Source organism: Callospermophilus lateralis, chromosome X, assembly GCF_048772815.1.
Source record: "Callospermophilus lateralis isolate mCalLat2 chromosome X, mCalLat2.hap1, whole genome shotgun sequence".
In the NCBI taxonomy this organism is placed as follows: domain Eukaryota; kingdom Metazoa; phylum Chordata; class Mammalia; order Rodentia; family Sciuridae; genus Callospermophilus; species Callospermophilus lateralis.
Genome location: NC_135325.1, coordinates 126257845 through 126278478, shown reverse-complemented (window position 1 = coordinate 126278478; position 20634 = coordinate 126257845). Strand labels below are relative to the sequence as shown.

At 39.7% G+C, this 20634-nt stretch overlaps 1 protein-coding gene across 4 annotated transcripts in view; it reads left to right on the top strand.

Annotated features, from left to right (window-relative positions):
- Positions 1-20634, top strand: part of Gab3 (GRB2 associated binding protein 3) — a 55636-nt gene that overhangs the window by 12853 nt on the left and 22149 nt on the right. For 2 of the 4 annotated variants that reach the window (XM_077106373.1, XM_077106375.1), the window contains exons 2-4: positions 15707-16010; positions 18944-19160; positions 19677-20155. In XM_077106373.1, the coding sequence (XP_076962488.1) occupies positions 15707-16010; positions 18944-19160; positions 19677-20155 (1000 nt within the window). Of the gene's footprint in view, positions 1-15706; positions 16011-18940; positions 19161-19676; positions 20156-20634 lie in introns of all 4 variants that reach the window. The other 2 variants (XM_077106372.1, XM_077106374.1) reach the window with 1 other exon arrangement.

The window sequence follows — 20634 nt, the reverse complement described above, 5'->3', positions numbered from 1 at the left end:
TTTTAGAGCCCTCCAAATGTTAGCAGTTTGTTCAGCTATTCCTTAGGACACAGCAGGATTCTGAATTTGCTCACTGTTCTGTCTATCTCTTCTGAACTCAATGGGTATCAGAACTGAATAATACCATTCTGTGACCTAGACAATCCAGGGCTAAGCAGAGCAGGATGATCACTCCTCATCTGGATGCTATGCTTCTGAGAAGGCAGCTGGAGATTCCATTAGCTTTGTTCTGGCAGCCACACCACACCGTTGACTCACACTGAGCTTCCTGTCAAGTGAACTTACTTTTCCTCTGTGTTTTGCTAAGCTATCTATTCTCCAGTCTGTTTTTGTGCACTGGTATTTTGGATAAGTCCAGGAACAGTACCTTATTACTATTAAATTTCATTTTTTTGGCAATTGGTTCTTCTTGTCAGTGTATGAAGATCTTTTGGGGTATGGAATAAAAGATCTAGTTTGGGGGCACTTAATTAAGATTAGTACGTTCAGGCCAGGGCCTGCTTTTGTCAGCCAACTTCCAGTCACCCCTCCTTCTCAGAGTTCTGACCAGTAGGGAAATGACAAGAAGCACAAGACGAGGCAGATGGACGCAAAACAGCTGTTGCACTACTGAAAACAAAACAAAATAAAGCTGAATTGGAGAAAGCCACTTGGGCCTAAAGCCAAAGCGGGGCTTCCTACTCTTTCTGGTGAAGCTGATTCCTAATATTAGTAGTTTAGGACTGAATAGATGATGAGGGCAGTGAGAAAAGTGTCAGTGAGAGAGTGGTTAAGGTTAGTTGAACATCAAAGAGTGAAAACAAAAGGGAAGAAGGCATTTTATTCACTTGCAATTATAGTGACTAGAAATACAGCCAAAGGCTCTGTACCATGTTTTTTAAAATATGTTTTTAGTTGTAGGTGAACACAATACCTTTATTTTATTTATTCATATGTGGTGCTGAGGATTGAACCCAGGGCCCCATGTGTAAGTAGGCAAGCACTCTACCACGAAGCTATGGCCGCAGCCTATACCATGTGTTTTATGTGAGTTCCACTCATAGATGTTTGTGAGAGTGAGGATAGAACCTTAATGGGAAAACCTCTTGAAAAGCCTTTCCACAGTTCTTGTTCAGAACCTGGACCATGAGTGCAGGAACATAGCAGATTTAGTTCTCTGTAGGAAAAGATTCCTAAAAGGTGTCCATAAGCTGTCAATTAGGTGGCAGAATGGACAATGTTCCAAGATGGTGGGTTGGACTGAAGCCCAAGGAGAGAGAGATGGAGGAGAGGGGTGATGGCAGCGGGTGAGAAACTCATGTAGGGTCTTATAGGCTAAAGTAAGGCCTTTAGCTTTTCCTCTGAGTGACAGAGGAAGACATTGGGGGTTTATGAACACAGAAATGACATTATTTGATATGAATTGCAACAGGACCACTCTGGTATCTGCATTGAATGCAGGACCTAGGGCAGAAGCAGTGATGGCTCCTAGCAGGAATGGAGTGGTAGAGGTGGATATATCCTGAAGGTAGAGCTAGCAGGATTATTTGATGGATTGGTTACTCTGTGTGAAAAACAAATGAGTGAAGAATTCCAGTGTGCATTGCCCAAGCAAATATATCCCATTTTAAATTAGCATACTCCATATATATATATATATACATACATACACACACTCTTGTCATTTATACCTAAAAGAACAAATAGAGAAAGAGAAAAAAATAGCAATTTCTGGATATATGATTTGAAGCCATTTCTGATTCTTTTTGTATGATATGCTTATTTATATATTTTGCCCTTTTTATCTTAGTGTTTCATAGAAGCTCTTTATTTGTTTGATTTAACTATACAGTTACCTACATATTGATAATCTCAACTTCACTAACCGTGTGTGTGTGTGTGTGTGTGTGTGTGTGTGTATATATATATATATATATATATATATATATATATATATATAATTTTTACTTTTTATAAGTAAATCTCTTCCTTTATAGTTTTTGTGATTTGTTTGGCATTTCACAATTGCATTCATATAATAATTAAACATGAAAGATTTAAATATTTTATAATCTTGGAATGGGGAAGGCTTCCAAACTTGCATGTGGCGTCTCTCCACACTTCAGATAAGCTAGCATGGCCTGAAGCAGGCTGGGAAACCCTGGCTGGGGTGGCTCCAGATCTGCTGCCTCCATAGCTAAGGGCTGCTGTTGGAGTAGAAACAGGGATCAAAGTTGATTTCCTTCCCTTGCAGAGCACCCTGTCTTGTTTACTTGTCTTTCTCTCTCCCTGAGCTGTTAGCCTGTGAGCACAGGGATTGTGGTGGGCTTGCTCAGCCATCATTCCCAGGGGCTTGGAATGGGAGACATCAAAGTTGGGGTTCCTTCCCTTGTGGGTCATGTGCAGTGCCTGAAAACATACTGTCTTCCTGCCAAGTAGAGCCTCATAAGAACATCCCAGTGACCTGCAAAGTGCAGGACAGAAAAGCCTTCCCGTCCTCCCTCTCTGGCCCTGAACTTCCTTCTGTTACAACATCCATCATGCTGTATTGTGATTATTTGTTTGACTTGCTGATATCTGTAGCCCCAGTACTTAGAAAAGCATTTTACTGGAGACTTTCTATCCAAGTAATTCAGCCCTTCTTGTCTTCTCTATGGATAAGAATTTGAACTTGCTTCATGCAAGATAAAGCTCTTGCTATTACTTACTAAATGGCGGCAGCAGCAAAATGACAGCAAGGCTGTTTTCTTATCCCCTCACATACCTCTTTTTTCTATGCTTATTTCAGTTCATTGCCACTAGGTCATGACTTCCTATTTCACAATAAGTGAGTCTGTTATGTTGTGGCTTTCAGCACTGACAAGAAATCTGTGGTTTGGGGTCTTTGACCATGAGAATGGTATAATTACATTTTAAACCAGGTTCAAATACTAATCTAACCCCACCCAAATTTTCATACCAAATGAGAATTCTAACATCACCTTGCCAAAAGAAAAGGTACACTTTTCAGTCTTCACCCCTAAAAAGTCATCCTGATCAATATTATAAAGTAAAAGTGAGATGAACATTATTGTCAAATAAACCTCCAAGACAGATACTTGACTCAAAGTTTTTTATGTCTGAGTTCTTTCGAACTTTAAAGAACAGATTACTCTGGGCTGGGGCTGGGGCTCAGTGGTAGAGTGCTTATCTTGCATGTGTGAGGCACTAGGCTCAATTCTCAGCACTGCATATAAATAAATAAAATAAAGGTCTATTGATAACTAAAAAGTATTTTTAAAAAAAAAAAAAGAATAGATTACTCCTATGCTCTTTTTTTAAGAAGAGAAAGACTTAAGCACTTTATTTATTTATTTATGATACTGGGGATTGAATCCAGGAGTGCTTTACCATTGAACTACATTCCCAGCTCTTTAAAAAAAAAATTTTAAATTTTGAGTCAGGGTCTTCCTAAGTTGCTGAGGCTGGCCTTGAACTTGTAATCCTCCTGCCTTAGCTTCCTGAGTCTCTGGGATGATAGGCTTGCGCTATGGTGCCTGACCTATCCTCTTGAAACTACTTAGAGTAAGATGCAAACTTCTTTCATTCATTGTATGTTAGTATGACATTTGGTAAGGAGTTTAAAGTACACAGAAGAGAACTATAGACCAATGTCTCTTAATATACATATTAAAAATGAATTCCAGATGTATTACATTTAAATGTAAAGAAAATGAAATGATATAAACTTTATAAGAGAATGTTGTTAAATACCTATCTGATCATGGGAAGAGAAAAATTATCTAAACATGATTGTTGAAGAAAAATTATAAAGGAAGAAACTGAGATATTTGCTGTATAGAAATAAAATACTTTTGGGACTGGGGTTGTGGCTCAGTGGTAGAGCACTTGCCTAGCATATGTGAGGCACTGGGTTCAATCCTCAGCACCACATATAAATAAACAAATAAAATAAAGGTATTATCGAGTCCATCTACAACTAAAAAAATGAATAGAAATAAAGCACTTTTGTTCATTCATTTACTCATTCAACACATATTTACTGAGCATCTACTATGTGCTGAATGCTATTTTAGTTATAATATAAACATAATATCATGACAAAGTATGAAGGTTTTTATTGTATGTGGCAAGCAAAGAGTTCATATCCTTCTATGAAAAATCTTTTTCGGTTATTAGGAAAAGATCAACATCACAATTGAAAAATTGTCTAAGGATACTAACAGCAATTTATAGAAGAACTATAAAGGGCTGGGTACCATGATGCAGACCTGCAATGCCAGTGACTGAGGAGGCTTGAGTCAGGAGGATTGCAAGTTCAAGGCCAGCATCAGAATTTAGCAAGACCCTGTCTCAAAATGAAAAATAAAAACGAACAGGGATGTAGCTCACTGGTAGAACAGGGACAGGAGATAGGGACCAGGGCATGTCTTGCACTGAGGCAAACCTGATATTAGTGTTCACACAGTAAATGAAAAGTATGACTGGTTACTGTTGTGTCCAAGCTTGTTGATATGTTTTGGACCAGAGCTCATGGATTCATTCAACAAATATTTTCTGAACCCTGAATTGCACATGTGTTCTTGGAAGGAAAAAAGGACATTTGGATCATCAGTGAGGAGGCCAAGGGAATTTGCCTGAAACTGTAAATAATAAAATTCTACTTTCTAGCAGATGTGCTTTGAGCCAAAAAAATAATGAAACCAAGTTGAAACTGAGAATGTTCTCTCTCTGAAATTAAGAATTCGCTCCAGGTATCAGAGTATAAGTTAGCTGAAAGATCCCTCTGAGGTCTTAGCTTTGCCTATACTAAGACAGGAGCTTAAATAAATATTGGTGCCCCATGGTGTTCTGGGTGGAGTGGTTTCTGTTGATTCATGGTTATATGTTGGTTTGAAGCTTGGAAGTTTTGTCAAGTTCCTCTAGCTAGAGGAGGACATAAAGCTGATGAACTTCCCTGTAAAAATCCATTGGGCACCTTAGCTGACTATTGAACTTCCGACTAACCACAGGTGCTGAGACCCCTTTCAGGATTGCCCATATCATCCCTTGTCGTCTCTTTGCATCCTCCCAGCCTTCCATACTCAGGCTCACATGGAACACATAGGTATTTTAAGAATAAGGTGTAATTCAAAATAAACCTTCCCTCAATTTCAGCTGATTCAATACATTCTTTCTTCCTGGGGATCTCAGTTCCTCTCAAATACCTCACCTATGGCCTCAGTCTTCTGGCATAGCTAAGCCCTTTGACCCAGTCAAAGGTTCAGCCACACAAAGAATAATGAGAAATTACCAGTCAGTGGATGACAGCTTCTCATCACGGCACACAATGTGTGGTTAGGAATAAGGCTGAAATGATTATGTGATCTCAGTTCACATATTAGCTTTTACCTTTAGGAAAGTTAATTAACCACTCTGCATCCCAGTTTTTGCATACATATATAATAACATAAAAACAATGTGTACTTCATGTGGGGTTCATGTCAGGAGCAACCGATGTGATTTACTCCATCTAAAACACTTGGAACAATTTTGGAGCATATTGTTAACTTTTGTTAATCCTACTGCATATTTTGAGGATCTTTCTGTCTTTGGTCTTGGTTACTCTGGTTGTGACATCTTCTTTCGGGTGGAAGGATCATATTTTTCATTGTGGTAAAATAAGCATAACATAATATTAACCATATTAACCTTTTGCTATTGTACAGTTCAGTGACATTAAACACATTTATGTTATTGTGTAGCTGTCGCTACTATTTATGCCTAACACTTTGGTGTGAGGATAGTTTTAGAAAGGTTATTCTCATGCTTTCATGTCTTTTTACAAGTACCTCTGTTTAGAAGCACCTCCTCTCTGCCATTTTGGTCTGGCTGAGCTCAGCTCCATCATTGCTTCCTCTGTATTGTAGCTTCCTTGAATCTTCATCCAGATATGATTACCCCTTTTATGTTTCCATTGCAGTTTAGACTCAGTCTATCACAGAATTTACCAGAGTTTAAAATAGCTGTTTATTCCTGAGTTGATTTCAGCTCATTGTTTCAACCCACTACTTTGTATCCTGATCCTGTACCTAATGTATTGGTGACCCTCCCAGGTTTGTAACACCTGCAAATTTGATTAGCTGCTCTTAGTGACCTCTAAGGTTCAGCCACACAAAGAATAATGAGAAATTACCAGGATATGCAGTGGCACTTAGTTTGACAATACATGAGGAAGGTCAAGTTCATGTCATGTACTGGGGCTGTGCTTGAACATAGCTCTCTTGTTACACTTATCTCTGCTGAACATTTCTCCTTAGGATTCCTCCTCCCAATGCCCCCCAGAGCACAGAGATACAGGAATTTTCTGCCTCTGTTGACAAGCTATGGAAATAGATCATGTGGGCCAGGCCATCTCCAGGACAATCACAGGAAGTTATTCCATGTCTGGGACAAGTCCCAACTCTATCTGGCAGGGAGCAGAAGGTTACAGGCCATCAGGCTGAAGGGTCACCAGCAATTCCAGGGCCTGTGGCACTAAGCCAGGACAGAGAAGTGCAATGTAACCTGTCCTGGAAATTCCCAACCCACTGCCCTTGGATTCCATGCCCTTTGTGGTCTCCCTTGGCAAGGAAGTGGAAGGCAGAGGGAACAGGCCCTCTTGAGTAAAGCTCAGCAGAAAATAGAAGGTTAACCAGAATTTGGTTTCTTCAGTTTTTACCTTTTGCAACTCATAAGTACAGCCCAGACTTCCTGAGTGCAGCAAGGTGTAAGCATGGAAAGAAAATGGGCTCTTAGCTTAGAGGAGCAACTTTTGGATAGTAACCAAAAATCTCCAAGTTGTTACCAAATGTTTTCTTTCATTTCATGCCTTGGGATACATCCAAGATTCTTAGAGGCCTTACAAATTGCAGTTAATAATTGAGTTGTTAGTTTTCCTAAACACTAACTAGCTTTTACTAAGCATGTGTCATTAGCAACACGAGAACAAGAAAAACACAGTAGGGGAAACTTGTTCACAGTCAGAGGAACAAGGATGAGGAAGGATGTAAAAGGAAATGAAAAGTCAGTAAATCAGACAACAGCAAGTCATATTCCTCTTTCCCTTTTTCCTCTCTGCTTTCTGGCCTCCAAAGAATAATGTTTGTATGTGAAGAGACAGAGTATTCCACTTTGAGGAAACAGCTTGATAGTTCCATGTGATAGAACAGTCTTTGTTGAAAGTGCTCTAACATGTGACTTTGAGAGTAACTTACTCTGTCACTCTTGCTTTCCTCAAAATACCTTCCAGTAAGCTGCAGAATATGGCAGGAGCAAGCAGCTTGAAAAACGACCCAGTAAATTTTTAAGCTATCTTGAAGGGTCACCAATCAACGTTGGTAGATATGTACCCTCTTGAACACTGAATGGGGATTCATGAGACTTGAGTTTCAGATTTACTATCAGTCAATGAGCAAACCATTTCATTTGTCTGAGTGCCAGTCTCTTTATCTGGAAAATTTGTATAGTGGCTGCATTGATCCCTTCAAACATTTATGAATATAAGTTGATAAACTTATAAGAGAAAAAATTGTATCAATGAAAGTTCATATGCCTTTGTTCCATGCAAGGGACTCTGAGTCCTTGATAATATGTTACATGACATTACATGCCAATTGCAAAGCAGAAACTTGGGATTCAACCTGTAACCCTTCTTCCCCATCACCCACATGTAGTTGGTGACTCAGTCATATTAATTCTGTCCCTAACTTGGCTTGTGTATCTAGCCCCTGCCACCTCTATAGCTTCATCTTCTGTCACTCTTACCCTCCTGACAGGTATGAATTGGTCCATGTAGAATACTTCATGATGGTATTTGCCTAACACTTGGATCCAGTGGCACACATCCTAGGGCTTGACCTACAGTGGGCATTCAATAAACATCTTTTTACTACAGCATCGAATTGATTTACATTTAAAGGGATTATAGATATATTTGGATTGAAAGCAAGCATCTTATTTTATGCTTTTTATATGTCCCACCTTTTCTACTTTTCTTTTTCTGTACTCTTAAAATATCTCTTGGATTTAGTATCTTTTTAAATTATTATTTTGAAATAATTTGATTTGGATGATTCTTGTAAAGAGACACTCAGAAAGCCAATTCATCCAGTTCCTTCAGTATCAGCAATAAGAGCTACAATAGATGTGGAGCATGATGGCACATGCCTGTAATCCTAGTAGCATGGGAAGCTGAGGAAGGAGGATTGTGAGTTCAAATCCAGCCTCAGCAATTAGCAAGGCCCTAAGCAACTCAGGGAGGTTCTGTCTCTAATTAAAATATAAAAAGAGTTGGGAATGTGGCTTAGGGGTTAAGTGCCCCTGGTTTCAATCCCCGGTACCAAAAAAAAAAAAAAAAAAAAAAAAGAAAGAAAAAAAAAAGCTACAGTAGGTGTCATTTGTTGTATGTATGTGTCCTCATGTATCCATATATACATGTGTATAGCTCTGTTCAAGACTGCTAAAGGTACATTATGTACTTTAGGGACTAAGACACATGTCATTCCTATTGTCCTAGAGCATGTAATTTATATCGGAACAGGCTAAGTTTCCAGGGAGAGTTGGAAATCAGTTAATGTTCATTGGCTGTGGCTTGGTTTCTAGGGTTATATTCTGCCTCTAATTTCAGATATTCCCAAAGTAGTCCACTTCCAACTTTATACCTCTCTTCATATGTGAAAGTGAGAAAATCCTGTATTAGGCCAGTTCACACAACCTGGAAGCCACTGAAAAAGTGACACTGAAGGAGACCAGCACCTATTCACAATCTGAACAATCAGACTCTGAGCACCAAAATCCTGGATCCCTAGACACCTTTAGGCAAGCACAGCACAGAGCATATCCATGGGTCAGGAGTGGAAGAGGCTTGCATAGTTCCTTTTGGTAAGTTAGAAAAAACTGCCATTGCTGAAATGACAATTTTCAAGAATCAAAACCAATAGCTCCAAGTGCAGATGGCTGTCAGTTTGCTCCCTCAGCCCAAGCTGGCCACGGAGGCAGGTTGCTGACCCATCCTGTGCACATGCAAAGGAAATGATTTCACAGCTTAGGGATTTCAGCACTGCAGAGGGGGCAAGAGGCCAATTCTGTTGAAACAAAGGGACAGTAATCACTCTTGCCAGAAAAGCAGTTTAAATCAGAGGTGTCTCTTTACAGCCTCAGAGGCTTTCAGGATGTTTCTCCGTTCATTTCAGTGTCTTTTGACAACGGATACAATCCAGATGGACCACTTCAATTTTATTGGAGTGAATTCTGGAGCCAAAAAAGTGAAAACTGCTATAACGTAGCCAGATTTATTTTACTGTGAAAGAATAAGTTTGAGTACAAGAATAAAGTGCTCAACTTCATCCTTTATCGCTTATCCTACTAATTGATAAGTGCTCATTTTAGGTAAAATCTGGGAAGTCATTACCCCATCATTTTCACACTGAGTTTAATCCTGAGCAACATGCTACAATGTCTGGATACACCATTTGCTTGTTTTGAGTTAAAACTCTTGGTATTAAGCCCCCTCCTCCATCCAGACCCCCTTTCCTTACTAAACTACACACAATCTTCCTAATTAGTTTTATCTAGTCTTCTTTCTCTTAGCTATCATTCATTTGGTGATGATTTACAAAATTGTATTTCCAATCTGGATCTTTCCAGTGAATTTCTGACCCATATAAACAACCATCTAACTGACATCTCTACTTACAAATCTAAGAGTTCTCTCAAACTTAACACAGCCAAAACAAAACTTTTGATTTCAAATCTCTCAGACTCACTCCTCTGCCAGCTTTCCAATGTCTCAGAAACATTAGAGTGATTCTTACTTCTAATCTCTCCATGCAAATCATTAGCAAGTTCTGTTGCCTTTACTTCAAAGCATTTTCTGGTCTATCCACTTCTCTCTATGCACATCTCACCACAGTAGTTGTAGCCTCTCATCTTCCCATATACACTCTCAACTCCCTGCATAAATTTGTTATCAATGACCTTATAAAATCACAAATCAGATCATGTTACTCCCTTAGTTAGCACTGTCCAAAGGTATATGATCAAATACTACATCACCTATATATTACTTCCTTATACCTAGTGTTTTTCTTTCTGTGCTTCAGGTTCACTGATCACCTCTTCAGTATCTGAGATGGTGTTATGCTCATCTAGTGAATTTCTATTTCAGATATCGTATTTTTACCTACACAATTTTCATTTTTTCTTGTCTACATCTTCCATTTCTTTCAAAAAAATATATATGTATGTATGTATGTGTGTGTGTGTGTATATATATATATATATATATATATATATATATATATATATATTAAGCCTTAAACAACAATAGCTGTTTAAAACTTGTTTTCTTCTTATTCTATCATCTCTGTCATTTTTAGGTCTCTTTCTAATGACTGATTGTTCTCTTGGTTATGCATATTTTTCTGCTTCTTTGCACTTTTAGAAGCCTTACATTGCAAATATTATATTGTCGAGTGGAGTTTGTTGTCTTCCCTTAAAAAGTGCTGAACTATGTTTTAGAAAGCAGTTCAGAAACTTGAAGAACAGCTTGGTCATTCTAAGGCTACTTTTTACATATTTTAGGGCATGTCTAGAATAGCCTATACCGTAGGACTAGTTCAGCACTATCCTACTTCTAAGGCACCTTTCTAGAGTCTCTACTGAATGTCCCAGGCCTCTCCATTCTGGCTTTTGCACTTGTGTCATTGGATTTAATTCTACCCACATACCTGTTAGTATTCTAACAATGCCAAAGTCTCCTGAGGGAACCCCTATTCAGATATCTGTAGTTCTTTATCTATATAGTTCCGTCCTATTTAGTCCTGTTTCTTGCAAATTCTAGTCACTTCAACCACCCAGAATTCTAATCTCTATTTTCTCAACTCTGCCAGATCATTGTGGTCTGTAAAGTGCCTACAGGCTAAAAGCCAAAGTGGTCATAGGGCTCACCTCTTTTGTTTCCCTTCCCATAGAGATCACAGACCTGAACTGACTCGTTTCCAATGGCTGAAAGCGATTGTTTCATATATTTATTTGGGCTAGTTTCTAGTTTATTTTATGGGTTGGAGGCAAGGTCAGTGCCAGGAGCAGTAATATGGCTGGAAGTGGAAGTTCGCCTACGTAATTCAGACATACAGTAAAACTTGGGAAATGTATTAATTTCTAAGGGCTGCTGTAACCAAGTTCCAGAGATTAAGTGGTTTCTACAACAGAAGTGTATTGCCCTACAATGTCTTCTCTCTGTGCATTCCTGTGTTCCAATTTCCCTTTTTATAAGAATATCAGTCATATTTTTATTAAGACTCATTCTAATGACCTTACTCTACCTTGGTAAAGACTCTATTTCCCAATAACATCATATTTTGAGATACTGAGGGGAACCAATGACAAAATTTAGATTCAAATCTCAGTCCTTCTTCCCTGGATAGTATGTACTTTCCATCTACTTGCCATGCACAAGACCCACTTTAGCCTTATGGGCATTTGCATCTTTGTTTACTCTGATGTGTGCCTTTCAATTGAGACACAAATTAGTGTTTGTAAACTGTGAAATTAGAAAGTTGGGTTGTTTCAAGAGGAGAACAATGTATACTGTTTACCCTCAGAGATGATATTCAATTATTTCTCTAACAATTCCATAAAAACTAATAGACCCATGACCTAAAAACACCTTCCTAAAGGAGTTTGGTTTAACCTCCATCCAATTCTACAAATGAGCACAAACACTTTTCCACAAGGTACAGGATGTAACAGGTTTTTGTTGTTGGAGATGATACTAGTGGGGTAGTAATGAGTCAGCTTGGTGGCTGTGACAGGAAAGGCTGATGGGAAATGGATCTTTGCTGGTCAGAGCTGGAAAAGTCCTCAGAGCTCATCATTGATAATGGTGGGATATGGGCTCCAGAAGGGCAGACATAGCCAAGGGTAAGTGGTACTATGGCCAAAAGTCACATTGCCATTTTATAAGTTACTTTAAAATAGATAATATTCTGCCATCCATTTCTCATTGGTTCACCATAATAACACCATTTAAATTGTTGTTATATACATTTATTACAGATGATAGGACTGAGGTTTTCAGAAGTCAACTTGCTTGTGCAAACATGCAGAAAACCAAAAGCAGATTCAAAATTGAAATGCAGGTTTCCAGACTTTCAATTCAACACCAACCATCCTTTTGCTTCTCTGAGTTTTAGTTGTAGGTACTTGTTTGCATAGTGATTCTGCTTTCTAGATGTACTTGACCTAGGTTCATCTTCATTTCTCTTCTAAACTGTAGACCTCACCCTTTTCCAACTTGGCTTGCCATGTCACTTATGACCTTCTCAACAGAGGGGGCCTGAGGAGAGAAGGTGAAGTGCAGCACTCCTACATTTATCAAATGTTAACATTTCACCAAGAAGAAGAGTGGGCAGCCCTCACATCCTCACGTTCTCACACCCTCTGTTCCGAACTACTTACCTCTATCCTTTGCTTTCTATAACTCCTGACCCATCTCTGAACTTCTTGGATCTAGACTTGTCTCTTATTTAAACCTCGATACCCATCCTCATGCCCAGCAGTTTATGCTGGACCATAAGCTCAGACCAAGTACTTTCTTCCTCAGTCTATGAGCTAACCGACTCCCTAAAAACCATGGCATCTCTTTTCATTTACATGCATAGTACCTGACACATAGTTGACACTCAGTAAATATTTACCAAATGACTCTATGAATATTCTCTGTTTTCAGGAGTTGTTTAAATTTTTTTTTACTCATAAAAGAAAGCATAAATATTGCAATTCACAAATATTGCAAATAATTACTAAGACAAACAATTATTATTATTGGGTGAATCTGGTTGTAATTACCAACCAGAAGCTACTGTCCTGACCTGTGCAGAAATCTCTTCTTTGCATTTTTTGTTTTTATTACTCTCATGAACATCTCCTAGACACATTCTTAATAATTTGATATCTTTGAAATCTCATTTAATCTATAGATTGTTCCTCTGTTCTGTTATTTTTCTTTCTTTTTTAAAATAAATTTTATTGTGTATATTGAAGTTTATAGCATGATGCTATGATAATAAAATTGTTACCATAGTGAGGCATATTACCATATCTATCATCTCATATCATTATTTTCTTTCTGACAAGAAGAGCTAAATTCTACTTATTTAACAAAAATCCTTAATACAATAAAATTTTAAACTAGAGTCCTCATTTTATACATTAAATTTCTAGACTTATTCATTCTGTCTGCTAGTTTGTATCCTCTGACCTGCATCACCCAATTTCCTCCTAAACCTTTTGTTTCATTATCTCCCTGTATTTTTTAAAAATGGATTCCACATATAAGTGATCTCATACAATATTTTTCTTTTTGTGTATGGCTTATTTCACCTGGTATAATATTCTCCAGGTCCATCCAGGTTGTACCAAACGCTATGATCTTCCCTTTTAAGGCTGAATAGTACTCCACTGCATGTACATACCACATTTTATTCATCCATTCACCTGTTTATGTACATTTCAGTTGTTTCCATACCTTGGCTATTGTGTATAATGCTAGAGTGAACACGTAGTGCAGATATGTTTAGAAAAGTGCTGATTTCTTTTCCTTTGGCCATTCAAATGTTTTCTTTGTAGAAATTTCTGTTTAGGTCTTTTATCCATTTGCTAATTGTATTATTTGTTTTCTGTTAATAAGTTCTAAGAATTCTTTATAAGTTTCACATATGAAACCCTTATCAGACATGTGGTTTGCAAATATTTTTCACAGTTCATAGGTGGCCATCTAATTTGTTGATTATTTCCTTTACTGTGCAGAAGTTTTTTCTTGTCATTTGTCCATTGAAGAGCCTGGGCCTTTGACCTGCTTAGCAAAGAGCTCCAAGGTTGCTTTTTTTTCTGTTTTGACATAATCATAGCTCTTAGGTAGAGATGTAAGAACCTAAAGGAGGCCATGATGGTGATTTTGCATAATTTAGCATCAAGATTGCATGACATCCTATTTGAGTTCCTGTGTGATTATTCTTTTTCTTTTCTGCCCACACACACCAGCCATCCAGCTCTGCTGAACTACTCACACAGAGCTTTTCCATCTTGATGCCTTTGAACAAGCTCCTTTCTCTGCCCTGCCAGTTTCAGTTTAGCTACCACTTCTTCCTGGAAGCCTCCCCAGACCACTGATCTCACAGAGATGTCTCTTTTGTTTGTTCTCATAGCATCTTGGTTTTCCCTATCATAGCACTTATCTCACTGACTGAAATTGTCTGCTTATCCATCTGCCTGCTTCCCCTGCTCAAGACTGTGTGCGGTAGGGCCTGTGGCTTGCTCAGCTTGGCTTCCCCAGTATCTACCTGCACAGTGTCCTGCATATTAGTAGGCTATTGATAGTTTCACTGTTGAGTGAATGACACAAAAATTTATCTATCATTCTCCCTCTTGCATTGAGAGCAGTTAACATGAAATTCGTTTCTGTGCTTAGTTCAACATCCTCTTTTGGAACCATTTTTTGGTAAATGCAACAGAGTTCCTCTTCACATTTCCCGACCAAAGTGGCCTTTGGAAAGTTGGGGTACCTCAGCCCCTCATGGATACTTTTGTCAGCAGGCACACATGACTTATTCCAACTCCACTTTGCCCTAGTTGATGTCAAAAACCCAAGTTTCCCACCTTTTGTGCTTCTAACCCCAGAGCAATACAAGTTTATTAAGTCATTCATTTTTCTTTGCCTCTTGGGTAATCTCCATGAGCATACAAACATACTATTATTTCTTTTGTCTTAAAAACAGACTTAACTACACTGTCTTTTCCATCCCCTGAGGGCCAAACCTCTTCTCAGAGCTTTATATTCCTGGAAAGGCAGAACCAAGTTGGGGTTCACCTGCCCTAACCCAACATAGAGTGGCTGCCCTCCTTCTGTTCACTGCCCCTTGCCATGACCTCAAAAGGAATTTTTGTTCTGAGGCATACTCATGGGTCTTTTGTAACAATTGACCTTTGCTTTCACTTTTCATTGCTTCTTTGGATTCTCTGCCACCTTGGATCTCATGTTGTCTGAGCAGGGAGGAAGTTGAGAACACTCCAACTGTCTTTTTCTTTTTCCTGGGCCTCTTGGTAAGAGCTGGTGGGCTTATAAAAGTGTCAGGCACAAATGAATCTAGAGATACAAAAGACTTCCTGTCCCATTGGTCACCATGCCTTCTGGCAGAACCCCGAACTTCCTGCTGTCACACATGCCACTGCATGGGAGAGAAAACCACAGACCTATAAATCTCTCCCCTGGCATTTGCCAACTGCAAAATTGAGTTTCCAGTTGAAGAAAGACTTGCTGTTGGTCTGTTACCCTTCTCTATGCCCAATTCCCAATTGAGGCTACAGCAGACAGTAAGCACAATCCATGCAGGCTTGGTCCAGTGGCATATAATGAGAGAGGGGTTCCTAAATGTAAGAAGATGGGGAACTCAAAAAGGCTCTTTACTTCCTTCTCCAAACTGAGGGAATGAATTGCATTGCTAAACTCTCCAAAAGTGACCCTTCCTCAAAAGCATACAATAAAGCAGACATAAGACAGGCCCTCGTCCTTTAATACAAAGTGTCTCATTATTGGAATGGCTGATTTGCTTCTTTCCAACTATCCTTGTCACAACATATGTTCTTGGCAGAGTCCGAGAAGCAGGAGAAGTTAGTCTGGTAATTCCTTGTTGAATTGCTTCTGCAGGCCTGGCGCAAACGCTGGTTTGTGCTCCGGCGGGGACGCATGAGTGGCAATCCTGACGTCTTGGAGTACTACCGGAACAAGCATTCCAGCAAGCCAATACGTGTGATAGACCTCAGCGAGTGTGCTGTGTGGAAGCATGTGGGCCCCAGCTTTGTTCGGAAGGAATTTCAGAACAATTTTGTATTCATTGTCAAGACTACTTCCCGTACATTCTACCTGGTGGCCAAGACTGAAGAAGAAATGCAGGTGTGGGTGCACAGCATCAGTCAGGTCTGCAACCTTGGCCACATGGAGGGCAGTGCAGGTAAGAGCAGAGTTGGTGTCCTGTGTGCTAAGGGATGGCCTGGGATGCAGTGCCCACTGGAGAAGCTAATGCAGAAAAATGTTGAAAGGTGCCAAGCCTTTCTCCTTGAGGGAACTTTAGCTAATTTATATCAGAGGTATTCCTACTTAATTCAATATAATAGTGGAAATTGCCCTCTTTCACCTAATTCTAGGATTCAGGTCCAAATATGAAAGGCAGAGCCTGTCCATACACTGAGCATTCCAGGGCTCTGCAGGGAAAATAAGCTATAAGTTTTCTCTGAGCCATTTCAGGGCTGTGGAAAAAATTGACCCAGGAGGAGCCCCCCCCCCCCCCACACATACACACACATTACCCTTCCCATGTAATATGCCAGATATAACCTGGGATCATAATTCCCTTCCCGTCATAGATTTTGTTGTTGAGCTCTCACTTATTGCTCCATGCTCTGATCCTGAAAATATGTTATTCAGAATTTCCTTTTAGCTTCTTTGTCTAGTAGACAAAATTTTGCCCCTAAATCCTCTGGTCTACAGTTGCTTCAACATTTTAGTAATCACTTTCACCATTTGCTACTGAAATATCTACATTGTAACACTAGGTGGCGATGGACAGTCAGAGTTAGGTCTTACTATACCTCTACAGCCTTCTCCCTAAGGACAAAGTCCTTTTCTTTTCATGAATTGGAGAAGCTTATTATTGAGTGAGGCTATTGAATAACATTGGTGAACTTTGAGAGTGCTCAAGTAACAGGAAATGAAATGATGGTAAGTTCTTTATCCTTGGTATAACAGGTAAAGCTTACTTGCAAAGTCTGTTTCACATCCAAGAGTTAGGCCAGTGACCCAAGAGGAACAGGAGTAAGTTAGATACCAGACAAAAATCAGAAAGCCTGCCCTGGTGTGAGGTTCAAGGAAGCTGGAAGCCGGAAACCTCCTCTTTCACACTCTTGGCTTTTATGAAAATATGAAATATTTCACTTCATTTGAAAACCATGGCAGAGTGACTTTCTTGTGGCTTTTCACATATAATAATCCTCCTTTTTCTGTGGGAGGTACATTTCAAATACCCCCAGTGGATGCCTGGAATTGCAGATAATAGCAAATCATACACATACATATATGCACCATTTTTCCTATATATACATACACAAGTTTAATGCCTTTTCCATCTTTTTTAAATTTTTATTTTTTAGTTGTAGTTGGACACATTACCTTTATTTTATTTATTTATTTTATGTGGTGCTGAGGATCGAACCCAGTGCCTCACACATGGTAGGTGAATGTTCTACCGCTGAGCCACAACCCTGGCCCTGCCTTTTCCATCTTAACTAAGCACTTATATACTATGATCATGACCATAACTTTTGCAGTTTGAGATGCAACAGCAAAGTTAGTACAGATTCATGTTCCAGGAGCACAGAATGATATGATATTTTGTTATACTATTCAGAATATCCCACAATTGAAAACTTATGAATTTTGTATTTCTGGAACTTTCCATTTAATATTTTAAGACCAAGGTTGACTGCAGGTAACTGAAACTGCAGAAAGTGAGGGCTAGGGATGTGGCTCAAGCGGTGGCATGCTCACCTGGCATGCGTGCGGCCCGGGTTCGATCCTCAGCACCACATACAAACAAAGATGTTGTGTCCGCCGAAAACTAAAAAATAAATTTAAAAAAATTCTCTCTCTCTCTCTCTCTTAAAAAAACTGCAGAAAGTGAAACAGCAAATAAGGAGGAATGACTGCATAGAATTTGGTTTTATCTTAAGCAACTATAGAATAGTCAACACACTATGTGTGTCCTGGCTAGGAGCTCTGTTAAAATGTTTTTGTTGGGGCTGGGGATGTGGCTCAAGTGGTAGCGCGCTCGCCTGGCATGCGTGTGGCCTGGGTTCGATCCTCAGCACCACATACATACAAAGATGTTGTGTCTGCCGAGAACTGAAAAATAAATATTAAAAAATTCTCTCTCTCTCTCTTAAAAAAATGTTTTTGCATATTAAGTTATCTTATCCCCTTACTGGTTCTATGGCATATGTGTTATCATGTCCACTCTACAGAGAAAGAAACTTGGAGAAGGCTAATTGTAACTTGCTCAAGGTCCCAATGGCCAGGTAGTACAGCCTAGAGGCATTTCAGGGTCACTCTGACTCAGGAATCCTGCACTACCAACTTGGCTCAGAGGAAAAATAAATGTAGGCTTTCATTGGTCTTTTCTGATCTGAAGGTTTTATTGGCTCCTGATCCAAATTCATCTTGAGGGCCATATTCTTAAGTGATGGGAGAATGTTAGACTCCTTGAGTAACACAGGCTTTTGCAGTTATCACAACAACCTGTTTTGTCACTTCCCTTTACATCTAACAATTATTAGCATGATTCTTAATGTAAATGTTATTTGTCTGTCTCCTCTGCTAGAATGTGAACTCCAGTAAGGGCAGAGCCTTTGTCTCAGCTGCTTGATGAGGGTTAGAACAATTCTGGTCACGTAGTATATGCAATAGCAGGGATTATAGATAGATAGACATAAGTACATACATGCATAAGTGCATATGTAAGTATATACATATAGATTTGTTATGCATAAATACAATATATATTTGTTGGGTAGATAAACAGTGATGCAGGGCTGCTATGTAGGGCCATAAAAAAGCAGTTTGTAGACTATCTGCAGAATTTTAGGCCAAGAATACTTTTTTTTTTTTTTTTTTTTTTTTTACTCTTAATGGATTCAACACTTTATTCTTGGAACATTGGCCTTCTTTCCCAGACATTGTTTATAGCTTGGGGAAATGGTCTCTTCCATCAGTACAAACACCAGCTGTGATTTGCATCTTCTATTTGGCTTCTTAGATGCTGCTTGAGAAATGTCAAGTGAATGTTATAGCCATTCTTAAAACACTAACCTGGGAAATGATTTAATCCAGCAGATTCCATGGAGAGCCTCTCTTACATGTCCTCTTCCCTCCAACCATCCTCTGCCAACTCCCTTCATACTGCCCATGCTGCCAGCTCCTCCTTGCCAAGAGATGACCCAAACACTAATACCATTGCCACTGAGGAAACCAGAAGTGAGTCAGAGTTCCTCTTCCTTCCTGATTATCTGGTTCTGTCCAACTGTGAGACTGGAAGACTGCACCATGCCAGGTATGCTTACACCTGGGCCTCTGAGCCCTATCTCCTAGCATGCTGTCCTCTGTTCACAGAGCCCACACTGCCTTCTCCTGCAGAATCTGTCTCTGAGATATACTCAATGTGCCTTCAAATCAGTCTGTTTAGTGGGAGTGTTTTCTAGTGGGTGTGTCTGCTCTCACCTCTCTTCTTGCCAGTGCTAAGGTATGGACAGATCACTATCAGCCACTATGAAAGATGAAGCATGCCAGATACTAAACAAAATGACTCATACATTTCAGCATTGTGGCTTTCATTTCTAACCTTACATTTTCATCTGTATCTGATGCTTACAGGATGAAAAATAATAATAAACTTTTTTTTTTTTGCATCAAAGGGTTGCTGCAAAAAACCTGAGCATTTTAGAGGGAATGCAGCTCTACAAGTAGAACAAAAGCTGGTATTGGAGGAGTAGGAATGAGGCTAGCATGGGTTTTGTGGTGGGTGGTTGGCTACATTTCAGTCAAACTTAACATGTTTTTCTTCCCTCAGTCTTCCCACCAGATGTGATAGCTGGTCAAACTCAGACCGCTCACTGGAACAGACTTCATTTGATGACGTTTTTGTTGATGGCCTACAGCCACTACCCTCCAGTAACTTGGTCCATTTCTCACGCCATGGGAATGGATCTCAGGAGGCATCTTCCATGAGATCCCAGGCTATTATGATCTGGAATAGAGAAATCAATGGGCCTTCCAGGGACCACTTGTCTTCTTCCTCATTGCTGGAAACATCCTTAAATTCCACCATTCAGGTAGAAAAAAGCCAACTTTCCTTGCCCTGCGCAGCAAAACAACTAGATGTATCCAATACTCCACCTCCCCGCCCTCCTAAACCAAGCCATTTCTCTGAACGGCGCCAAGAGGAGCAGCACCTGTGGAGTGGGCACAGCACCAGCAAGAAACCAGAATGCAGTCTTGTGCCAAGAAGAATCTCTCTTTCTGGTTTAGACCACATGAGAACCTGGAAAGGTAAGAGTCAGATCCTAAGATTCAGGTACAGAGAAAAATTTGGACTTCCCTGCCTGGATCCTTGTCAACACCTTGTGTCCATATGAGGACTTTTCCCATTTTCCTTGCTCAAACCAGTCTTATCTCCTAATGGAGACCTTGGAGGAAGTGCACAGCTGGAGGGCAGCACTGTCCTGATTCTGGGTCCCCGACCCCCTCCTTTGAATTTGGCTTCCAGAGATATTTAGATTGTCATAAAAGATAAAAAAAAAAGCTGGAGCCCTGGTCCCTTGAGATTGGCTTGCCTATGTGAGTCCTTGACCATGTAGTAGGCCTTCCACCTGAGACTGAGCTTCTGATGTTTGTTTGGGTCACTTGGGGACACACTTGGGGTCTCTGTAGCCTTCAGAAGGTGCTCAATGCAAGTCCACACAGCATCCTCAGTGTGGCTTTTTGGTACCTCTTCTTTACTAGCTTCTCTGTATTTCTTCATCTTCCTG